This window comes from Triticum aestivum, chromosome 6B (assembly GCF_018294505.1).
Source record: "Triticum aestivum cultivar Chinese Spring chromosome 6B, IWGSC CS RefSeq v2.1, whole genome shotgun sequence".
Classification (NCBI taxonomy): Eukaryota; Viridiplantae; Streptophyta; class Magnoliopsida; order Poales; family Poaceae; genus Triticum; species Triticum aestivum.
In genome coordinates this window covers 307,706,366-307,722,215 of record NC_057810.1, presented here as the reverse complement: position 1 = coordinate 307,722,215, position 15,850 = coordinate 307,706,366, and the positions used below count along the sequence as shown (strand labels likewise).

The window sequence follows — 15,850 nt, the reverse complement described above, 5'->3', positions numbered from 1 at the left end:
GGAGATGCAAGCACAGCAGCAGTAACAGAATGAGACGAAGATGGGTAAGATGGCAGCTAAATCTTGTTATTTCAGTTGCTAGGTGCTAGGTCCCTTGACTTACTTGATTCTGGATTTGGCCTGTTGACATAGTTCAACTGTAGTCTAGATTTTGTACTTCAATCTATTTATTTACTCTCTTGATCTTCAGATGTTTTACTCTAGTAACTCTACTGTGTGGACACTACCAATCGCTATAACAATAAATATAACGTAAACCTGCAAGCGGTGACAACTACTAGGATGCGACCAAACATGCGACAAGGGAAGAAGAATAAATATCACCAAGACACCAGCATAGTTGTCCATAACATAGAAACATGAAAGGTGTAAGAACATAACAGCAACAAAAGTAGTCTCACCAATGGTTACTAAATAGACCGGCATGAACATACGAACTAACTGATCTGAGTGCTAAAGGTGGTTTGAAGGTCCTGAGTTGGGATCGACAAGCCATGGTGTTTTGGAGATTGATACGTTCTTCCTTGGGGCACCAGCATGGCCAAATGATGTTGATTGCAGCAATTCCTTATCAGTGCTAGCACTCACTCTCTGCAACAACGTAAGAAAGAAGAAAAATTATAACCAAACAGTATAAACCAAACTTCTACCAGAAGTTTATGTCAATGCCCTTTGTCCCTACAGGAATTCTCATCTCCGGACCACCACTACCACGCACTTCGATCTCCTCCACCAGTAAACCTCCCTCCAGTTCCTCCTGTATACTTGATCCAATCGACATGAGCTATGATTCCCGTCTCATTTTGGGCTCCATCACTCGTATACCCCCGCCATGCCAAAGTTCACCACCACCACTACTTCTGCTTGCTCCGTCACCACTCCGACCACCACTGACCCAATATGATCCCGACCAGCGGATTTGTATTGTCGTCCTCGTCCCATTTTTGGCCTCTCCCAACCCCAACGGCAAGCACAAAATTCTCCATGCCTGCACTAATTCCTCTGTTCTCTCTCAGACTCCCACACACACCGGCACGGCTATTTTGGTCATTTCATTGATCACTAACAGCAAGAAGAGACAGTAATGGTTGAAAATCGATGGCAATGGCAAAAATATATAAATGATTGAGAGAAGAGTATCATTTGCATAAATCTATACCAATATAAAAAGAACAAGTTGCGGAGATCCAACATATCTCATACGTTCAAACGCATCTATTCAATGGTCTATGTTTCCCCGGTGTTTATCACTAAACAAGGTTAGCACCCTTCCCTAATTAATAGTATACCTAATATCAATGTCAGCGCCAACCAATTAATTTATATTACCTAATTTCAACGTGCAATTAAGATCTTGCCAAATGTTAGTGTAAATATTGCCAATTATTAGCATGCATTGCACGTACACGATATTAATAAAAACAACGGCATAATGAGAATTCGAGGACAGACTGTCATAAATTTCTCAATTTTAGTTTAGTAAACTACAATTCCTGTTTGTGAAACTTCATGAGAACTAAAAATTACTCTGACAAAAACTCTGTCGTGGATATTTCATCAGCATGAAACAGAAAAACATACCAATTTATCAGAATGTCGATTATTTGAACGGCTGTTCTCAGCAGTAGATCTTATTTGCATTCTGATTACTGGGCGTTGTTCTGCTTCAAGCTGACAAGAAGCTTCAGCTGCACGTAAACCACTAACTGAAAATTAAATGGAAACCATGATGTAGTTCCCAAGCTACAAAAGATGTCGAAGGGACAATACCAACATGATTCGAGAACCATATGTTGCAAGGTCAACAAATACACGTGATACTTCCAAGTTGCCAAAATATCAGGAAAACAAATCCCAATGTACATAGTGTGATAGCAATTACAAATTGTCATGACAAAAACGTCCATCTGTTTGCTGTGCAAAAATAGTTAATTTTTGTGTACACATATAGGGGCTGTTTGGTTGGGCGCTCAGTTTGCCACGCCTAAACAGAGGCGGGTGTGGCGCGCCACAAAGTGGGGCGGCCAAAACGAACGCCACACCTTAGGCGAAAATTTGTACAGCAAAAGCCTCTTTCAATTGTGGCGAGCCTAACCTTAGTAGAGAACCAAACATATACCTAGGAAGATGCGGCACGCCACACCTTTGGCGTGGCTAGCTAAGGCTGGCAACCAAACAGCCCCATAGTTGCTATATTAGCCACTGATACCTTGTGCATCACAATAGGCATATGTTAACTTCTTTACATACAATTGAGGATACTCCATATTGTACATCCAAGATTTTTTTTTGAAAAAACTATCAGTGAGCATTCTAAAAGTAAAATGGAAATTCCAACTGATCATGAAAGATAAATACCATAGTTCCAAAAATGTATATGAACATGACCGAGAAGTATTTTCCAAGGCATTTGACCAGCCAATATTTTAGGACCTCTTAATCAAGCATATAACTCACTACGGCAAGGAAAATTGTAGTGCTTATACAGCAAAATTTCTACCTTGGTGTTTGTCCATATTCTTTGCAACCGGCCTGCTACTTACACCAGGATCTTGCTGTAATTGGCAGGATAGAGGGAGAGAGAGAAATCAGTGAAGGCGCTAAAATAGGGTTCACAAACACTCCCTCTTATTTTGGAACGGAGGGTAGAAGGATTTTCTATCAATAATTACCACAGAACTCATTTAAGGTTCGATGGTGTAAAGTTCCCAAAAATCGTGAAACAAATACTCAACATCACACCTATAATATAAGATGATCCAATGGTGGGACTGGGAAAATACGACTTCATGTGCCTTGGGCGAAAAAAACTAATAGTTGAGTCAGTAGCGAGTTGAAATGTTTGCTATTTTTGCCAAGGGCACAAAAACTCATATTTTCCCAATCGGTTTGTTGGATTCTGTTATATCACTCGAGTGATGTTCCCGTATTTGTTTCATATTTTTTGAGAACTTTTAAACCGTTCAAAACTCAACGAGCCTTAACAGGTTCCCCAGAAAGCATTGATAGACAATTTTACCTAGTTTCGTACTCCCTCCATTCCATATTAGTTGTCGCTCAAATGGATGTATCTAACACTGAAATACGTCTAGATACATCCGTTTCAGCGACAACTACTATGGAAGGGAGGGAGTAGTTTAAGATGCATTAGATTCTAACAATATTTCATCGTCATAAAAGAAAAATGAAGCACATTTTACCTGTTGAGCCTTCACCTTCTGGGTTTGCTTACACTTCAACAATGTCCAGTCAAAGACATGATCGAATTGGTGCCCTGCGGCCGACGAAATAATTGAACGATCCTTGAACAATTGCATGCATATCGTAGAATATAATATAAAGATGACACAATAGTGCTCGTGAATGCTATACCTTCACGGTCCGACAGGTCTCTAAAGAGCCGTCGCAGAAAACCATAGTCTGGCCGTTGATCAAATGTCAATGAATGGCAATAGTGGAAATAAGAAGCAAATTCCACAGGATGGGTTTTACACAAAACCTGTAACAAGAAAATCCATGAGCAGTCTCCAGCAATGGCTTTAAAAAGCAGAAAGACGTTTTACAAATCTAAAACATGTGAGCTTAAACAACCTCGATAGGTGTTGAAAGTTTCTTCTCACTTATTTTGTCATATTTCTGCTTCTTTGTCGCAGCTTTTAAACCCTGCCAAGGAAGACTGGAGAAAACATATACGAAGTTACAGAGATCATATATAAGGTAAAATCAGTAATCACTCTTCTCCTAATACAAAACAACACGGATTGGGTGCGTGTTTGACAAAAGTACAACAGGAGGTATGCCAGAATAACGATCAAATAACAAAAATGGTAATACAGTGCATACGTACACACGTGCGCGTGTGCACACACACACACACACACACACATATACATACAATACATGCATGCATACAACCAGGTGTATTTACACCCATGTCTTTCATACATTTTAGGTAGAGGTATGCATAGTATAAGGGGAAGCCTTGGCACAGCGGTAAAGCTGTTACCTTGTTCGAGCCCTCGAAATAGCCACTTGCAGAATTGTAGGAAAGGGCTGCGTACAAAAGACCCGAAGTGATCGGACCCTTACCCGTACCCTGCTCAAGCGGGAGCTGTGTGCACCGGGCTGCCCTTTTTTTATATGTACGCATAGTATGTGGCATACAAGAACACTTTTGGTAGTATATATACGACTTTTTAGGTAGTATGTACCATTTCTTTAGTATATACTGCTGTATACATACAAATATGCAGGTATTTTCAACATATACCAAAATTATGGACTCACTTCCAATTTTTTCATGTAGCTTGCTTTGGAAATCTAAGATATAACATACTCAAAATGGTAAGGCAACTCCAAGGCCGTGCATCAAAGTGCCTGTAAACGTCCGGGACGCGGTCCTAACACTATAGGCCATCCAACATCGTGCACCAAACGTCCAAAATCCCACAAACCGAAAGCAAAGTTGGGGAAGGTTTGCGGTCGTCCGGACCTCCGCCACGTAGGCCTCTGACACCCCCGGCCCACACAAAACCCTCTCTCTCTCGTTCTGCTCCAACCACTACTATGCTCTTCACGCCACATTCATGCCAGTCCATGGCGGACATGACCGGTCACTGCCGCATGTCGATCACTCCATGTGCGCTCACTCTCCTCACCACGTTAATGTCTGTTCAAAGCGGACGTGACCGGGTGTGACAACAGGACGGCATCCTACCGCATTCAAGTTGGTCATCCGCCTACCCGGCATTGACACCGGCACGGCAAACGAGAAACCAACTCCAGGTGAACGCATTCAAGCCGTCGCTCTGTCGACCACAACACAAATTGCATCACGTCCAAGCCCCATCGCCGCCGAAACACCGCCTCTTCCCTTCTTCCTTTTTTGACCTTCGCGAGCAATGGCCGGGACCCATCGTGTGTGGTGTAAGACCCTCTCGACGCAGCGCCGCCACGAAATCACAACCGAGATGGACGCATGGCGTCCTCAGCGCACATCCAACATTATGGCGGGAGAGCCTTCGAGCTCTCCTAAGGATGAGCTCGGATGAGGACACGGCGATGAAGGAGGCAAAGGAGGAGGAGCAGTCGCCCGCGCCGGTGGCCGGGTTCACCATGAAGCAAGCGGAGGAGCACTACAGTCGCTTCATGGCAGAGCCAATGAAGCAGGCGCCGCCGATGTCCCCGTTCCGGATGCTGCAAGAGGAGCAGCGGTACAACCTGCGGCTCCTCTCGAAGCACCAGTTGGCGGCCAGATTGAGGGCGAGCAGGTGTCCAATCAAGTTGTCGCAACCATGGTCGTGAAGGATCCAAGCTCCGTGGACATGCAACGAGTGGTTCTCGAATCCATGTGCAGCGCCTACACTATCCGACACGAGCGGTGGCACCTCTGCGTCATGGAGGCAGAGCGTGACTGCCTCTTCGACCAGATCGCGGCAGAGGCAGCACAGGCAGTGGCAGACGCGACCGTGAAAGTGCAACTCACTCCAAAGGATTGCTCCAAATGATCTACATCAACATTGAGCATCTACATCTTCAACACCTACATGAAGTCATCATCGACAAAACCCAAGGTTAGTTCATCCCACTAAGGGGGGATCTCACATCTAGGGGGAGCTTAACTCTAAGAATTGAGTCAAAGCAACTCTAATGGTGTGAACATATCAATGCATTATGTAAAAGTGGTAACCCCAATTGAGCTTAAACGATGAGTATGACCTATGATCAAATGCTTTCATTTGACTCCTAAGTCAATATACTCATATATAGATGACCTAGTCATTGCCAATTGTTTGATAGATGCTAGAATTGGTTGTGCATGCTTTGCCACATATTTCATTTGCCATCTTATTGTGTGAGCATGTTGGTGCATATTTTACTCATTCAAGGACATCCACTTGTTGTTTTGATTGTTTGGTTTTTTCTTTTGCCAAGTGGATGGACAAGAATGCCTAAGAACCTTCTTTAGCTATCTATACTTTTCTCATCTCAAACTCTATTCATGGACATCACAAAATTTGATCAAAGTCAGATTCGAACCACTCTGTGTGAAGAGCACTCGGAGTCCCCGATTTGTCATAGACTTAAACTTCCAAAACCTCTTTGTGACTCTCGGTCTGACCGATTCCTCCATTTCGGTCCTACCGAGATCATTAAGTTGATCTGAGTTTTCAATCTCAGTGCAACCGATTTGAACTTTTCAGTCACACCGATTTGCTGTAACTGCACACAGTTATGCATCTCGGTGCAACCGAGTTGTTCCACTCGGTCACACCGACAGGGTCGGGCTATATATAGTCACGGGCAAAATTTTGAAAATTTCTCCGAAACCCTTCGCCCGCGCAATAGCTCGCTCTTTCATCGAAGGTCTCCGGGTCGTCTCCTCGTCGCCAGCAGCCTCCAGTAACTGGTCTCCGCCGCCGTCAACGGATTTCGCCCCCGCCGTTGCCGCTGTAGCGAGTCCACCGCCAAGTTAGGGTATGGACTCGATCTTTGTGCTATCCACGTCTGATTCCTAGCACAAAGCCTGGACTGAAAAAGAAAGTTCCTGCCAAGAGGACACCAATGCCTAAAGCCAGAAAGTCCACTCAAGTGCCAACACAGACTCAACCCAAAGAGGCACCTGAACAGAAAGTCACTTCTTCTAAGCCCAAGAAAGTTTCCACTAGAGAGACTATGAAATTCACAATTGAATCAGAGGATGAAGGTGCTCAGGACAAGAAGAAGAAGAGAGCAAGAACCACAACTGCCAAGGTTCTTGGAAAGCCCTCAATGAGAAGAGATTCTGAAAAAGAGGAAGAGGTTGCTGCACCAGCACCTAAGGCACCCAAGCTTATGGGTGATGCAATCAGATCAGGGGCTGCAACATCTAAGCCCAAGGAAGCACCCAAAGCTGCCTCCAAGGCCAAGCAAGTACCAAAGAGGAATACTAGGAGTATTCCAGCTGCTGAGAAGAACAAGGCCCCAGTGGCCAATGTTGCTGAAGAAGAAGATGAAGAAGATCAAGTCCTAAGAAAGCTCAAGCCCAAGATACCAGACCACAATGATGCCCATCCTGTGGCTAAAGACATGAGGATCAGGAAGGATTCAGGGCTAAGGCTGTGGAGGATGGAAGATCCATATGCATCAAGGAGAAGAACTGCTGTTGACTACAGGTTCCATACAAAGGAACAGTAGGACTTCTATGAGACAATTCTGTTGGATAAGAAGCCCATAGTTTGTGACATGAGGTGGGTCGATTGGACCTACATCAAGGACAATGAAGAGCACTATCCTTTTAGTGCAAGAAAGCTTTATTGCTTATGGATATACCTGGCCAAACGTCGGGCCGGGCCAGGCTTCGGGTCGGGCCAAACAAAGCCCGTTGCAAAAATCCTGGGCCCGAGCCCGGCCCGGCCGTCGGGCCTAGATTTCAAGCCCGAGCCCGGCCCATCAGTCAAAAAGCCCGGCAGGCCTCGGGCCACGGGCCGGGCCTCTTCGTTAAATGGCAAATATGGCGGGCCCGAGCTCGGCCCGGCCAGGCCACCAGGCCCAAGCCCGGCCCATGGGCACGGTCGGGCCGGGCCGGGTCAGGCTTTTTCAGGTCGGGTCGGGCCGGGCCGTCCGGGCCGGGTTTCCCATGGCCAGGTCTACTTGTGGAGTTGCTGATTTTGTTGGACAAAAGTTCACTCACTAGAAAGATGAACTTATCATGCAATTCTACTCCACAGCATACTTTTTTACAGATGGAAGAATTGTTTGGATGTCTGAAGGTACAAGGTACCAGTCAACTGTTGAAGAATGGTCAAGTCTGATAAATGCCCCAAAGGAAAATGAGGATGACCTGGATATCTATGCAAAGAAGAAGATGGATCACAATTTTACGGCTCACATGTACAAGGAAATCCCAGACAAGGCAGTTGAGACTCACAAGTTTGGATCAGTTCACTTTCTGCTGTCAGGGTTGCCAACAATCAATTGGATACTGAGGCACACCTTGTTGCCCAAGTCTGGTGACCATAACATGATCAGAGGGCATGCCATCAACATGTTGCATGTGTTTGATGTGCCACAAAAGTTTAAAGTCATGAGCCTTATGATTGAAACAATTAAGAGGACTGCAGCAGATCAGAAAAGGAGTTGTGGATATGCCCCTCAGATTCAGGAATTGATAAACTCAAAGATGGGCACAGGAAAATATCAGTTGGATAAGGAACACTTTCCACTTTATCCAGACTTTGAGGACAATGAGATTGTCATAAATGAGAATGACCCATCATCAATTCAAGCTCAGGAGAAGAAGTAGAAGGCAAAGAAGGAGAAGGCTGCCAAAATGCCAACTCAAGAGGAGGCATCTGAATATTTCTTGAAGACCAAACAGGAGCAGCTTGGTTACTTGATAGCATCTACACTGAGGATTGAGAAGGAACTGGCCACCCTCACTCAGAATCAGGAGAGCCTTGAGAGAATCATGGAACTCAAATTCCATGACCTTGATGTCAAAGTAACTGAGATTCAGTCAGTTGTGGAGCAGCTGCAGGAGGACATGCAGGAGAAGCAGGGCAAGACTACCACAAATGTGTTTGCCAGAGTGCCCAAAGCCCAGAGGTCAGTTGCAGTGCCTGTGACAGACACTAGAGCAACAACATCTGCACCAGCCACAGCACCTACAGTTCCAGTGCAACCAGCTCCAGCATCCACTCCAACACCCTCTACTTCAACTGAAGCCTTCGTCCAAGGAGCCATCTCTACACCACCACCTGAAGATCAAGTCTGAGAGTCGAACTAGCACTATGCATTTTCTATGAACTTTTTGGTAACTTGTTGCCAAAGGGGAAAAAAATGTATAGATCATAGGCTTCGAGAGAGAGAGTGTTGCTTTTGTTCTCTCTTGCTTTATTTGGTGGTTTAAAACTTTGTTTGCTTTGATTGGTTGAGATACTATGCTTGTGAGACATTGATGATCATGTGTTTGATCATAAGCTACACTTATGCATGTTTCATGATATTATCCTATCTATCTTATGTGATCATTCACTTTGCTTGGTGATGAGTGCATGTATGTGACATGGAAGAGTAACCCATGAGCCTAATTCATTGTGCATTTGCAGTCCAAAACAAATCTTAAACTATGCACAAATTTAGGGGGAGCTCTTGCTTATCACATACTTCTCAAAGCGACGATGTTATTCAATCTTATTATCATATGTCGAAGCTTTGATCTATATATTGTCGTCAATTACCAAAAAGGGGAAGATTGAAAGTGCAACTATCCCTACATGGTTTTGGTAATTCATAACAACATATAGCTCATTGAGCTAATGCTATTCCAAGACTATTATTTCAAGAAAACTCAATGAATGGCATGGCATAGATGATGAAAATGGATCCCTCAAAATACTAAGGACAAAGGATTGGTTCAAGCTCAAAAGCTCAAGACTCTTCATTTTATATTTTAGTGATCCAAGATCACATTGAGTCTATAGGAAAAGTCAATACTATCAAGGAGGGATGAGGTGTTGCTTAATGAGCCTCTTGCTTCATGTGCTTTGTGATATGCTCCAAAATCCTCAACTACTTTCCCACATTCACAAATGACCTAAACCTAAAGCCAAAATTGGTCACACCGATTCTTCCTATCCGGCGCCACCGATTCCAAAAGTCATAGCCACTGCCACAAACCCTAAGCAAATCGGTCTTACCGATAGGGATCTCGGTCTCACCGAAATGGGATTGTAATCTCTCTATTTCCCTGCAAATCGGTTTTACCGATAGGGATCTCGGTCTCACCGAGATGGGATTGTAATCTCTCTATTTCCCTTCGTAACGTTTCGGTCTAACTGAAGTGAGCGATCGGTCCCACCGAGATTGCAATGTAAATTCTCTGTTTCCTTTTTGTAACATTTCGGTCTCACCGAAAAAAGCAAATCGGTCCCACCGAGTTTACCTGACCAACTCTCTGAAAAGCTTATTACCAAATCGGTCTCACCGAGTTTGTGTAATCGGTCTTACCGAGATTACGTTATGCCCTAACCCTAACCGAATCGGTCTCACCGAGATGCATGTCAGTCCCACCAAAAATCACTAACGGTCACTAGGTTTACTAAATCGGTCGGACCAAGTCTGTTGAATCGGTCCCACCGAGTTTGGTAAATTGTGTGTAACGGTTAGATTTTGTGTGGAGGCTATATATACCCCTCCACCTCCTCTTCATTCGAGAGAGAGCCATCAGAACGAACCTACACTTCCAACTTACCATTTCTGAGAGAGAACTACCTACTCATGTGTTGAGGCCAAGATATTCCATTCCTACCATACGAATCTTGATCTCTAGCCTTCACCAAGTTGCTTTCCACTCAAATTTTCTTTCCACCAGATCCAAAACCTATGAGAGAGAGTTGAGTGTTGGGGAGACTATCATTTGAAGCACAAGAGCAAGGAGTTCATCATCAACGCACCATTTGTTACTTCTTGGAGAGTGGTGTCTCCTAGATTGGCTAGGTGTCACTTGGGAGCCTCCGACAAGATTGTGGAGTTGAACCAAGGAGTTTGTAAGGGCAAGGAGATCGCCTACTTCGTGAAGATCTACCGCTAGTGAGGCAAGTCCTTCGTGGGCGACGGCCATGGTGGGATAAACAAGGTTGCTTCTTCGTGGACCCTTCATGGGTGGAGCCCTCCGTGGACTCGCGCAGCCGTTACCCTTCGTGGGTTGAAGTCTCCATCAACGTGGATGTACGATAGCACCACCTATCGAAACCATGCCAAAAACATCCGTGTCTCCAATTGCGTTTGAATCCTCCAAACCCTTCCCTTTACTTTCTTGCAAGTTGCATGCTTTAATTTCCGCTGCCTATATACTCTTTGCATGCTTGCTTAAATTGTGTGATGATTGCTTGACTTGTCCTAAAGTAGCTAAAATCTGCCAAACTCTAAAATTGGGAAAAGGTTAGGTTTTTATTGGTCAAGTAGTCTAATCACCCCCCCCCCCTCTAGACATACTTCAAGGTCCTACAGACCGGTATCAACATCAGCAGCTCCACGTCGTTCACGCCGCACCGCAACAACCGCGAGGCCGGACCGTCTGGCTCAATGGTCAATCTCACCTCTACCGACGACATGGAAGGCCAGGCGGACTCTAGCAAAGAGTAGGACGTGGGACACCTGCCCACGGCTGACAAAGAGTAGACTAGGGTCGGATCCTTTTGCTATGTAAAAGAATCCAAATATTAAATGAAAACTAGTGTCCGCTATTTTATTTGGTGCACCAGGTTGGATGGTCATCCCATATCCGTTGTTTTCGGACGTTTGGTGTGTCCATTTTGGTGCACGACATTCAAGTTAACCTTCTTTTCTGCAGGAAATTGTGAGAGCTTTATTCAAACAAAAGCATTCAAGTTGCCCTGAAAGTAGTATATATATACTACCACATGGTAGTATATGAGACGTGGGTGCAACCACACCCGATAGTAGGATGGCAAACACATACGGTCGTTGGTTTTGGTGTTGCAAGGGGCTACGGTGACTCAACCACAAAATGGCATAGTCCTAATAGATGAATTCAGTTTTAAAAATAATAGACTGAACAAAGAACTCGGTACCACATATATTTAACTATCTTAATTTTGCGTTCGAATTTATCTTTTATTTGTTTGGCATCCTGGCATTACATATGTGGTCTTGGTATGTTTAAATCAACATCAAAACAAGCCGATAATGATGACCACACAAGGATCAGATGTAGATAGGCCTACATTGCTGCTTAATAGAATAAGAGTAAGCAACACATGGTTCACAATAATGAACGAGAATGCATTCCAGATGTATAGGCCTACATTGCTACGTAACACAAAGATTTCAATAACGAAAATGGCTACATTTGCAGATATCTTTTACTCAGTGATGTACATATAGTTTGTCCACAGAACAATCATACCTTCCCCTTAGAAAATACAAGAGAACATATCCAATGGACTCCAGATCATCCCTTCGGCTTTGCTCTGGTATGTGGTAACAACACTAATTTAGTGATACATGTCAAAAGATAGCAACAAAAAACATTTATGGTAGTGTCCCAGCAAAATAATGAGGCCAGCATTCAGGCATCTAAATTAGTAGTATATACAGAAATAAAAGGCCATAGTGCTCACCAATCCCAAGATGAGTGTTGCAACTTGCATAGCGAGCTGTGCCAGTCAAATTTTTATTTTCTCTGAAAAATGTGAGCATGTTACGAATACTCAGACAACACATGGAATACCACAAAAAAAATGAGAAGATCAAATAAACGAGAAAAGCAAATGCATGATAGTTCTACATGTATTTTTGGTTCTAAATTATTACTAATTCACCTATAGGGTATATGGCGATTCGTGGTTGAGTCACGGTATCTCTTGGCAAGTCCGAAGTCAATGATGTAGACCTAGGAGTTGGACCATAAGTTAAACATAATGAATATATATGGCATAACTATCAGCAGCCAGCTTGTACAGACCTGGTTAGCTTTCCGACCAAGGCCCATAAGAAAGTTGTCGGGCTTGATGTCCCTGTGCAAGTACCCCTTAGAATGCAAAAACTCTATTCTTGTTATCTACAGTGGTAAATAAGTAATCAGCCGTAGCCAAAGAACTATGACAAAATCAAATCCAGACAACATATACAAACTCCACTTCAAAAATCAGTGTATGAATATATAGAACGTAAAGCAAAAAATAGTTGCAATCAAGCATGGTTTCAACATGAAAAAAAAAAGGCAGAGCAATAAAACATAACCATGAAAGAAAAATTGCAAGATAACCAAATGTTTGTTGAGGTAAACTGTACACCTGATCTCGAAGTAGACTACCAACTTGTTTTAAAAAAGGGATGCCTAGCCTTTATCTTTTGTTGCAGATTTTCATCTTAAGTATGAGCTACGGATAAGAGCACTATAAACAAGTCACAGACAGAACTCAACAGAAAAATTTGAAAACAATCACAGCTGCAACACCGACTAACCACTAGGAAAAAGAACAAGAGAAGAAAGCTGTGCATGAGCTACAGAGTAAAACCCTTATCAACAAGTCAGAGACAGAACACAATAGAAGAATTCGAAAACAATCACACTGTATCACCGATTCACCACTAGGAAACAGAAAAAAAGACATGAAGACTGTTTTTTCTTATTACCATCTGATCTGCCAACATCAAAACTGTCTTCAGTGAGAATCTCCGGCCACAATAAACAAACAGATCCTCAAGGCTTGGCCCAAGCAAATCAATAACAAGAACATTTTCTTCGCCATCAATGCCACACCATTTTATGTTTGCAATACCAGCTACAGCAATCCACGAGTACCAGAAGTTACCACCTTAGCTACGGTTCAGCAGTCGATGCAATAAGAAAATAATCACGGTTTAAACACATACTCCCTCCCTGAAGAGCATTATACAGTTTGGCCTCGTATAACAATTGGGGATGGTTGGTTTTGCTGTTTTCCTGAATAAAGCAATGAACATAAATCAGAAAACAGTGGGATTGCAAAAACCAAATAAATGCTATTGAACTTTTTTATCAACATAAATCGATTCATGATATAAAACATTACAAAATATTTTCACCATTTGTTTCTAATTCGTGAAGAACTATGAAGAAATCACTCAATCCAGGGCCAAGCAAAAAAATTGGAAAAAGAACAAGCAATGCGCAGCCACAAAATCCACAAAAAAAATGTTATGGAAGTCTTTTATCAATGCAAATCGCTTCAAGTTATAAAATGTTACAAAATTATTTCATTGCTTGCTTCTATATCTAACTTCTAGTATAGAATTATGAAGAAATTATTGTGTTTAGGATCAAGCCAGAAATAAAAGTGGGAAAAAACAAGATATGGAGCAGGCAAACCCAAGATTATCCATGTTAGAACAAGTTCTCTCACCAGGATTCACTCACTGTTTCTCTCATACACACATGCACACATGGAACTAGTATGAAGCTCTGTAGGATTATATCATTAGCAACAAGCTTATATAGCAAAGGATGGCATGCATCAATATTTATAGCCTGAACAAACCGATCTTACTACCATCTACTGACTTAATAGCTAAGCCAGGACAGATCTTTTATTGCTTTCTGGGTCCTACTGCCATCTATCTACCTCAAAGTCGAATCAGACTTTGCTTCTCACTTCTGACTGTTGCACTGGATGGATGTCTGTACTGCTAGCTGCTGATCCTTGCTGACATGAAAGCCTCATGCATAGCTAGCTAATTTTGCATGCCATACAGCATCCAGATAACTGATCATGACAAGATTAATACTAACAGTTAATTATGTGACTTCAGAATGGCCTTGGGAATAAGATAGACGTATTTTACTCAAAATAGAACCTATGACACAACAATACATTGCAGAGAACCTGAACAGAACATGAGAGATACGCCACTATTCATTCGAGAAAACATGAAAAAAAAAGATGAGAGATTTGCCACCACTTATTCGAGAAAACATGAACAGAAGATGAGAGATACACCACTACCTGAACCCAGACAACAAATCAAAATCACACCAAACCATGAGCATGTTTGTTCTATAAAAGGTGCTTTGGGCGTGTTTGATTCCCTGTGTTGCATCTGGCTCGCTCCCACCAAGCAAAATACAGTTTGTTTGGTAGGCTGCACGTATACCTGGGCTTGGCCCAACTGATGCAAAAAGGGTCTCTGCAGGCTCTTGCCAAGTTGGGACAATTTCATGCGAATCGCACAGCGGCATCATTGCACGGATGCGGTCGAGCGAGGAGTTGTTGCACAACGGAACGACACCCCTCGGCAACATGAATGGATGTTGAGGATCGCGCTTGAACAGTTCCAGGAGCATCACGTCCAGCTCCAGGACAGTGAAGTTGAAGTTGAGGCCCGGGCGCAGCCTCATGATATCCGCCGAGTTCTGGAACTCCCAGGCGGGTCTCCTCCTCTCCTGCAGGGGGGCGATGCGGCGGTGAAGAAAATCTGCGCCAACGGCGCCTACGGTGAGCCCGGCAAGCCTGAGGCGAAGGATCCGGGTGACGGCAATCTTCAACCTATCGTCTTCCGGGGCCACGTTGCTCCAATCGTTGCCGCGCGCTATTGGGGCTTGTCGCAGGGCGGTAAATGGCTGCGGGTTCTCCTCGACAATCCAGCACCACTCTGCTCTCCATTCCTCCCACTTGCTGCGGAGCTCTCCCTTCAGATAAGCTTCCTTCTTGCCGACTCTCGAGATCCAGGCGATTCCGCCGGATAAAGGCTCTCCTCTCTCGACTCGGGGCATAAAGAAGTGGCGAAAAAAAACTACGTTTGGATGGACTCCGATAAAGTTTTCGCAGAGATGTGCGAAAACTGCCATGGTCAGAACGACGTTGGGGGTGAAGTCAAGGAGGCGGAACCCGTAGGTGTTCATGATGTCACAGAAAAATTCAGAGAAGGGCGGGCAGAGCCCGCAGTAGAAGAACAGCGCGAAGAAGGGATATCCGTTTGGAGCCAGTTCCGAAGCAGCAGCCGGGAGTACCTTCGTGCGCGGATGCGCTCGCGTCTCCGTCGACCAGAAGAGGTAGTAGTACTCCCTCAGCTCCTTCGCGGCAAGCTGAGGGGGGAAGATGGCCCGCTCCTTTCGCAGCGCCGCGAGCCGCTGCGCCTCAACCGATTTCACGCCCTTCCCCTTGTCGGCTTTCGGAGCCATGGCGGAGGTGGTGGGGGAGATCGACGGCGTTGGTGGTGCGTGGTGGCAATGAGGGGCGGAGCACTGCTCTCTTCTGCCGCCGCGGGCGAGTTCGGGTTCACCGTGGAGGAGGCAGAGGCAGCAGAGGCGGCAAGCCTTGTCGAGCGAGAGAAGTTCGCCGGCGAGGAAGAGCTTGCCGGGCCT

At 44.3% G+C, this 15,850-nt stretch overlaps 1 protein-coding gene across 1 annotated transcript in view; it reads right to left on the bottom strand.

Moving 5' to 3' along the window:
• Positions 1–15,850, bottom strand: part of LOC123137039 (casein kinase 1-like protein 3) — a gene marked incomplete in the record, with an annotated part of 30,644 nt that overhangs the window by 1,969 nt on the left and 12,825 nt on the right. The window contains 12 exon segments of the mRNA XM_044556582.1: positions 402–591; positions 1,582–1,706; positions 2,501–2,555; positions 3,201–3,274; positions 3,373–3,499; positions 3,592–3,676; positions 11,912–11,975; positions 12,126–12,187; positions 12,327–12,397; positions 12,470–12,565; positions 13,144–13,292; positions 13,384–13,453. Of these exon segments, the coding sequence (XP_044412517.1) occupies positions 454–591; positions 1,582–1,706; positions 2,501–2,555; positions 3,201–3,274; positions 3,373–3,499; positions 3,592–3,676; positions 11,912–11,975; positions 12,126–12,187; positions 12,327–12,397; positions 12,470–12,565; positions 13,144–13,292; positions 13,384–13,453 (1,116 nt within the window).